Source organism: Ipomoea nil, unplaced genomic scaffold (assembly GCF_001879475.1).
Source record: "Ipomoea nil cultivar Tokyo-kokei standard unplaced genomic scaffold, Asagao_1.1 scaffold0761, whole genome shotgun sequence".
Taxonomy (NCBI): Eukaryota; Viridiplantae; Streptophyta; class Magnoliopsida; order Solanales; family Convolvulaceae; genus Ipomoea; species Ipomoea nil.
In genome coordinates this window covers 177,739-186,282 of record NW_017617189.1, presented here as the reverse complement: position 1 = coordinate 186,282, position 8,544 = coordinate 177,739, and the positions used below count along the sequence as shown (strand labels likewise).

The window sequence follows — 8,544 nt, the reverse complement described above, 5'->3', positions numbered from 1 at the left end:
GTCGGTTCTATGGCGTGCATGTGTAAATGAATGCAATTTGATGATAGTGTTGATGACTTGATGGCGGTGATATATTGCTATTCAAGCAGTTCGAGAGTTGAGCTTAGTGACAGAAGCCAATGGCTACAAAATCAGGGTTCAACATTTTATAGTGGATCCAAAATAAGGATTTAGGAAAGTGTAATTATTTCTATTATAGCGAGAGAAGAGAAGGGAGAGAAAAGCTGTGACACCCCGAAATCCAAATTCAATTAAGGGATTAATTGAGTAATTAATCATATTTCGAATTGTAATTTAATTCCTTAAATTCCTGAAATTTAATAGTTGGGACTAGTAATTGACTAGTCAACCCCAAAGTCAAAGTTGTACATTGAGCTTTGTAAGGAGTTCCCTTGTTCCTTACACTTCCTTATGTTAGTAAGGGTATTCTTGACCTTTCACTTGTTGTTGGTAATGTAACCTAACCTAGTAGACCAACTTCATTCTCTCCTTACACTTTTCTAAAAATCTAGCTCCACCCTCTCTCTAAAAGGTGAGTAGCTTTTCTCTCAAGCCAAGTTGGAACCTTGCCAAAACTTCAAGAGTTGCTTCCAAGATTCAACCTTTCTTTAATTTGGGCATCTATGAGGGTAAGATCTAAGTTCATCTTGTGTTTTTGGTTTTATCTAAGGTGTCTTTTCTTAAAGATAGGATCTTTATGATCTTTTGGTATGTTCTTGAAGTGGGTTTGGAAGGTGAGCCTAGTGAGGAGCTTGTTGAGGTCTAAAGTGAAGTCTTTAGTCTACAAGAGGTAACCCATGCTCTACAAAATCTATTTTTCTTACCTATGTGAATATTTCTTGGATTCTACATGTGTTTTTCTATGAAATGTGAGTGTTTATGCATTATCTTGTGAAAATGCATATCTAGAGCTTGTGTCTAGGGTTTTGTGTGCCATTGCTTGGCATTTCCTTTGATTCAAGTCATTTTGTTGTATTTGGTGAGATTTGGCATGTTTTGGACTTGAATTTGAGTTTGGATAAGAAAATCCGCGAAGTGTTGTATTGTGGTACAGGGATGTACCAGCGGGAGGAACGACGGGTAGGGGTCCAACCCGCCGCCCACCCGCGGGGTACATTGGCCGAGAAGCCTGTACCCGCGGGCGGAACCGCGGGTAGAGGCCTACCCGTGGGCCTACCCGCGGGTACGTATTGTGGTGATAGTGGGGATTTGTTCCCCGTGATTCTTTTGACTCGGTATTTGGTCTTTTGACTTCCTGTTGTTCTTTTGTGGAACTATTTGAGCGTCTTCTTGATATTTCGTATGTCTAGAACTATATGGTGGGATTCCATATAGATTTTGGTGTCTTGAATCGTGCTAAGTGTTCAACATTGTGTTTCGTTGAACCGTGATGGGTCTTGTGTGTTCTTCGGAACTATGTTTGGTTTACCTGTTTGATAAGCATGCTAGTTCGGTGTTTAAATGCTAGCGTGTGTGTTGTTTGTACCTTCCGATTAGTTTATGATAACTTGTGTTACTCATCGTTGTTGTTGTTGGGCTGTGACCCATTCCTTGATTGAGTATGGTTTCATATCTTCGTTGTGATCCGTTGATTGATTCCTGTTGAGGTGTGATGTGTGTGTGGCTTTACCTGGATTGCACAATTAGTGGTATGGGACACTAGTCACCAAGGTATTGTAGCGGTCCTCGTGGTGGCCGTGACGTGATTATGGAGTTGTGACCTTTGTGTAAGGTTCACGTGATTCTTGGGTGGCATGTGTTGCTGTGTGTGTGTACGGTGCCCTCGTGTACTATGAAATTGGTGGTCTCGTTGGTGGTCGTTAGTGGAGGTCGACGATCCCAGGAGGGAAAATGTTGGACTTGGTTGTACAGGGGTCCTGGAGGTAATGGTTGGAAGAAGATACAAGGTTGGGGGTAGCCATAAGGTTGGAACCGGGCATAAGGAAGGCATATCAACTCGTGATGGGGGATGTCACGAGGGCTTGTGTAGCCGTTGTTGTGAGTTCTCTTCTAGTGACGTGTGTAGTCACAAGGGCATATGTTGCCTAGGCATGTGTTGCCATTGGTCTTGTCTTTATCCTTGTGTTGTGATTATCCTTTGTGGTTTTGGGATGTGTTCCCGTATCCTTGTTGAGAGTGTTGAGTCTTGTGTTAACTATTGCTCTTGGTTTTGTACTTATATACTTATGTATTCCGTTTCGAAAATGGCTTTACAACTTATATCTTATCTATGTATGTTATTTCACATGTATTGGTGGGTTACCAGCATTATTCGCTAACCGGGCGTCGTCCCATGTTTTATTGTGTTCTTTCAGGTGATGTCTAGACAAGTGCGAAGTCTAGTGCTTGCTAGTGTAGCTTCTCCCGCTAGTTTTGTGGCCTATGTGCCAGTTTAGTTGTAGGCTTTTGAGACTATGGATTAGTTGTAAATAATGCAGATATTGCCGTAGCGTTCATCCTTTTGGTGAACGTGGCATAACACCCCGTGATTTGGATTTATGTTTATCTAAGTTATCCTTTAGTCTTCCGCTATGTTTGTTGTTTAGCTCAGTTATCTGCATGTTTAAGGCTTTCAAATAGCTTGTTTTTAGGGGGTGTTACAGTTGGTATCAGAGCCTAGGTTGGAACCTATGAAGGAGTTAAGTCTAGACTTTCTAAGTGGCTAAGTGTGGTTTGAGACCTTTAAGTGACCTTAAGAATCTAAGTGTTAGGCTTAGGGCTCTAGGTTGCGCGGTGAGTTGAGTGTTGCTTTCTGTTCTTTGCTCGTTTGCTATCTTTTGGTAATCGTGTTGTTGTTGTAGAAGTTTGCGATGCCTCCTCATCCCCGAGCTCGCACCCCGGAGACACCAACAAACGAGCAGCTCGCTCAGAATCTCCACCAGTTGACGCAGACAATGCAGACGCTCAGTGAAGCCTTGCTGAACAGCAACCACGTTGTGCCACCTCCTCCGCCTGCTGGGCACCGTGATATAGGTCGCTTGGTGTCGAGGCATCGGCCGCCCACCTTTGCGGGTGAAGAAGACCCGGTGGTCTTGGAAGAATGGTTAAGGGTGTTCGACAAGATCTTTACAGTTGTGGGCTGCCCCGAAGAGAGAAGAGTGGAACTGGCAGCGTTCTACTTCTGCCAAGAAGCTGATCTGTGGTGGGTCCATGAGGGTCCGTCCTTCCTTGAAAAGCCCGAGTACGACTGGTCCGCGCTTAAGGATAGGATGCGCGAGAGGTTTTACCCAGCGCATGTGTGAGCCGCCATGTTTGATGAGTTCCTTCACCTGCAGCAAGGATCCCTAACTGTGGTCGAGTACCACAAGAAGTTTTTGGAGTTGGCGTGCTTTGCTCGGGTGCTTGTGTCTACGGAGCTTGCTAAGGTTGAGAGATTCGTTGCCGGTCTGAATTATGAGGCACGAAAAGCGTTGACGGTGAGTAGGCCAAGTTCCCTTAATGATGCGTATCTGAGCGCCGCGGATCTGTATCGCGTTCAGCAGCTTCAGAAAGGATCTTACGAGCTAGCCAGGAAAAGGTTTGAGAGCGGAGGTTCTTCTACCTTCAAGAAGCCAAGAACGTGTCATCCTCATCTCAAGGACCTAATCGGATGGAGCTAAGGGATCAAGCTAAGACGGTGGTTTGCCGTAGATGTGGGAAGGTGCACGCGGGCCAAGATTGTCATGGCCAAGTGCTTCGCTATTTCCGATGTGGAGATCGTGGTCACAAGGTCGCGGAGTGTCCCCAGCAAGCCGGTCAGAGAGCGTTGCCACCACCACCGGGAGTCGGAGGAGCCCAGGGAGGTAGTTCGGGTCGTGGAGCAGTTGGAGCTAGGCCACCAGGGAGGGTCTTCGTGATGGGGCGTTCGCAGGCAGAGTCTGAGGGTTTGGTGGAGGAGGATTTGGCAGGTAATCCTATCCTAGCCTATCCTTGTTTTTCGCGAATATCGTGTTCCTTGTTGTTTTGAAGTGTTATCTTGTGTTTCGTTGTTGTCTATATGAGTTACTTGGCAATCCTTGGCATGTTTTTCTTTGGTAATGATTCCTTTGGAGTTAGGTGTAAACTCTTCTTGATAAGTGACTTCTTTAGTTTGGCATATAAGTTTCGTTGTGAAGTTGGCTATCCATCTTTGGAATGAGTTGTGCTTGGGTTAATTCTACAATCCTTATATTTGGTCATTCTTGCAACTATCCTTTTTAGAAATCCTCTAAATTTGTCCCAAGTATTCTTTGAAAGTTGAAGTCAACAAATCCATACCAAAAATCCTTCATTGTGTAGCTTAAGAGTCAAGCAAAATGTTTAATTATAACCCTTAAGTTTCAAACCCAAGCCTATTCTTTGACAACCCAACCTCTAAACCACTTGAGCTAATTGTCTTCCTTGGAACCTACTCAATTTTAATTACATTTAAACTATAAAAATCCTCACGTTACCCAAATCCCCAAATTAAATCATCTTTTCCCCAATCTTTTCCACAATCCCTAATTTCCCAAATTCTTCCTTTCTTCTTCTTCCCTACCGGTGAATGTGACACCCCAAAAATCCACACACCAAACCATGAATTAATTGAGTAATTAATTCTATTTCTTTTGAGGAATTGATTCCTAAAATTCTGATTTTTGATACTCAAGGACTAGTATTTGACTAGTCAATCTTTAAGTGGTGTTGTACCTTGTGCTATGAGAGGAGTTCCCTTGTTCCTTACACTTTCTAAGAGTTAGTAAGGGTATCCCTGTCTTTTCACCAAGAGCTAGTTTTGTAACCTAAACCTAGAAGACTTCTTCATTTCATTCCCTTACATTTCCTAGAAAATATCTCTACCTTCTCTCTAGAAAACAAGAGTAGCTTGTTCTTCAAGCCAAAAGAAGCCTTTGTCAAGATTCCAAGTTTTGCTTCCAAGATTCAATCTTCCCTCTATTTTGGCATCTAGAAGGGTATGATCTAAGCTTGTCTAGTCTTTTTGGTTCCATCTTAGTTGTCTTTTTCTTAAAGGTTGGATCTTTATGATCTTTTGGTTTGATCTTGAAGTGGGTTTGGCTAGTGAGCTTAGTGGAGAGCTTGTTGTGGTGTAAGAAGAGTCTTTTGGTCTTCAAGAGGTAACCCATGCTCTACAAAACCTATTTTGCTTACCTATATATGATTTCTTGGCTTCTACTTGTGTTTTGCTATGAAATGTGAGAGTTTATGCATTTATCTTGTGATATTGCATATCTAGAGCTTGTGTTTAGGTTCCCTTTGTGCCATTGCTTGGCATTTTCCTTGGTTCAAGTCATTTTGTTGTGCTTGGTGAGATTTGGCATGTTTTGGACTTGAATTTGTGTTTGAAGGAGAAAATCCCCGAAGGGATTGTTTGACACAGGAGCGTGTACCTGCGGGCGGAACGGCGGGGAGAGCCCTACCCGTCGCCCACCCGCCGGTACACGGTAATATGGGTGTTGTACCCGCGGGCAGAACCACGGGTAGGGGCCTACCCGTGGGTCCACCCGCGGGGAACACGTTGGAGTTGAGATGGAATTTGTTCCCCGTGTTTCGTTTTTCTTGGTCTTTGATCTTTTGGCCTTCCGTTGTTCTTTTGTGGAACTATTTGAGCGTTTTCTTGATGTTTCGTAGGTCTAGAGCTTTTGGTAGGTATCCATGTAGGATCTTTGGTGTTGTGTATCGTGCTAAGTGTTCAATATTGTGTTTCGTTGAACCGTGTGGTGTCTTGTGTGTTCCTCGGAACTATCTTGAGTTTCCTCGTTGTTGAGCTTGCTAGTTATTATCCTAATGCTAGCGTCGTTGTTGTCGATGGGTGGTGACCTGTCTCTTATTTGAGTATGTTTCGTACCTCTGTTGCAATCCGTTGCTTGTTTCGCGTGAGTGGTGGTGCGTGTGTGGCTTTACCTGGATTGCACGATTAGTGGTATGGGACGCTAGTCACCAAGGTATTGCAGCGGTCCTCGTGGTGGTCGTGACGTGATTTCATGGAGTTGTGGCTGAGTCCACGTGTTTGGGGGATAACATTGTGTTATCTGGGCATGTGTTGCCGTGAATTGGTGGGTTTTCGTTGGTGGTTATAGGTGGGGGACGACGGTCCCGGAGGAATAAGGTTGGACTTGGCTGTACAGGGGCTTTCTGGAGGTAATGGTTGGCACCGAAGGTACAAGGTTGGGGGTAGCCATAAGGTTGGAACAGGGCATAAGGAAGGCATATCAACTCGTGATGGGTGATGTCACGAGGGCTTGTGAAGCCGTTGTTGTGGTGAGTTCTCTTCTCTCGTGACGTGTGTAGTCACGGAGGCTTGTGGTGTGGTGTTTTGGCATGTGTTGCCGTTGGGTGAGTCTTTATCCTTGTGTGTGGTTAACCTTTGTGGTTTGGGATGTGTTCCCGGTTTTATCCTTGTGAGTGGTGAGTCTAGTGTTGTCTTTTGATCTTGGCTTTTGACTTATATATATGTATTCCGTTTCGAAAATGGTTTTCATATTATATATCTACCTATTTATGATACTTAACGGTATTGGTGGGTTACCAGCATCTTTCGCTGACCGGGCGTCGCCCCAATGTTTATCTTTGTATCTTTCAGGTGATGCGTAGTTGAGCGCGATGTCTAGAGCCGGTAGCTTAGCACCTGTATCTTTAGACAGTGTTGTTGAGGCCTGTGTGCCAATGTCTTTAGATTGTTCTAGTTTGGTTGTTTTTGGGATAGTGTTACACTTGCAGATTGTCACCGTAGCGTATACCTAGTGTGGTATATGTGGCATAACACCTCGTTTTGGATTCCTTTTATCCAGTTATCTTTTTATCTTCCGCTGTGCTAGTTTTGTGCTTGATCTGCAGGTGTTAAGACTCGTTTTAAGTAGTCTTGTTTTAGGGGGGTGTTACAGTTGGTATCAGAGCCTAGGTTTGAACCTTGGTTTAGAGCCTAGGAGGAGTTGAGTCTAGACTTTCTAAGTGTTTAAGTGTGTTTTGAGACCTCTAAGCGACCTTAAGAAGCTAAGTGTTAGGCTTAGGACTCTAGGTTGCGCGGTGAGATGTGTGTTGCTTTCTGTCTTGCTTGCTCTTTTGGTAACCTTGTTGTTGTAGCAGAAGTCTGTGATGCCTCCTCGCCAGCGAATCGCAGTGTTTGAAGATGTGAGTGAAGTGGTTAAGAGATCTCGGCTGGCCGAATCTAGCAGTGCTTCTGGGGTAGTTGAACGGTGGATTCGGAGTGGTACATCTACAAGAGTAAGTTCTAGTGCAGCTTCTGTGCCGGTACTCCGTGATGTAAGAGAGTATGGAGAGATAGAGGTTCCTCATCCGACGGTAGGGTCATCTCAAGAGAGGGTGCTCACCTTAAATGAAGTCCGAACATGTGACAGTGACGTAGTAGTGGGAACCTTCCTCGTGCAATCTGTGCCGGCAACAGTCTTGTTTGATTCAGGGGCATCTAACTCGTTTATATCACCCGGCCTCGTGAAGAAGTTGGGCTTATCTGGGGGCGCGGGAGTGAAGTTTAATGTGAAGGTAGCGTCAGGAGAAGAGTTTCAAAGGTCTGTATCAAAGGTGAAGAGTTTCCTAGTGATCTAATCCAGTACGACTTGGATGGGATAGATGTGGTCCTAGGTATGGACTAGTTGGGGCGGTTTAGAGCCCAAATCTTGTGCAAAGATCAGAAGATAGTGCTACGAGGACCCAGCGGGAAGAGAGTGTCATACCGTGGAAAGATGGAAGAACCCGGAATTAAGTTGGTGTCTATGGTAAAGATGAAGAGGTACATGGACAAGGGCAATGATGTGTACTTGTGTTCCGTCGAGAACTTGGAGGCAAAGGAGGAAGTGGCTCATACGATACCTGTAGTCCGTGAGTTTCTTGATGTTTTTCCCGAAGAAATACCGGGTATGCCGCCTGCTAGGGAAGTGGAGTTTTCAGTGGATCTCGTGCCGGGCACTGCACCCATCTCTAAAGCCCCATATCGTTTGGCTACGCCAGAAATGCAAGAATTGAAGGCTCAGTTGCAAGAACTCCTTGACAAGGGTTATATCCGGCCAAGTGCATCGCCTTGGGGAGCTCCGGTGTTGTTTGTAAAGAAGAAGGACGGGAGTATGAGGTTGTGTATCGACTACCGGGAGCTGAATCAAGTTACCATTAAGAATAAATACCATCTTCCAAGAATAGATGACTTGTTTGATCAACTACGTGGCGCGGGAGTGTTCTCCAAAGTTGACTTGAGGTCAGGGTACCATCAGATAAGAGTAGCGGACAAGGATATCCCTAAGACTGCGTTTCGGACTCGGTACGGTCACTACGAGTTTACGGTTATGCCTTTCGGTTTGACTAATGCCCCTGCAGTTTTCATGGACCTGATGAACAGAGTATTCAAATCTCACCTTGATGATTTTGTGATCGTGTTCATCGACGATATCTTGGTTTATTCAAAAGATAAGGAGGAACATGTTAGACACCTTCGGACGGTACTTCAAATCTTGCGGGAAAAGCAGTTGTATGCCAAGTTTTCTAAGTGCGAGTTTTGGAAAGACAGTGTGACATTTCTAGGCCATGTGATTGATAGTAGAGGAATTTCTGTGGACCCAGACAAGATACGGGCAG

General features: G+C 44.7%; 1 protein-coding gene across 1 annotated transcript; it reads left to right on the top strand.

The window, feature by feature from the left end:
* Positions 1-2,894: 2,894 nt before the first annotated feature.
* Positions 2,895-7,524, top strand: LOC109176831. Its single transcript, XM_019326232.1, has 4 exons — positions 2,895-3,190; positions 3,425-3,531; positions 3,631-3,782; positions 7,042-7,524. The coding sequence occupies exons 1-4, from the start codon at positions 2,895-2,897 to the stop codon at positions 7,522-7,524; spliced, it is 1,038 nt and encodes a 345-aa protein (XP_019181777.1).
* The last annotated feature ends 1,020 nt before the right edge of the window (positions 7,525-8,544 follow it).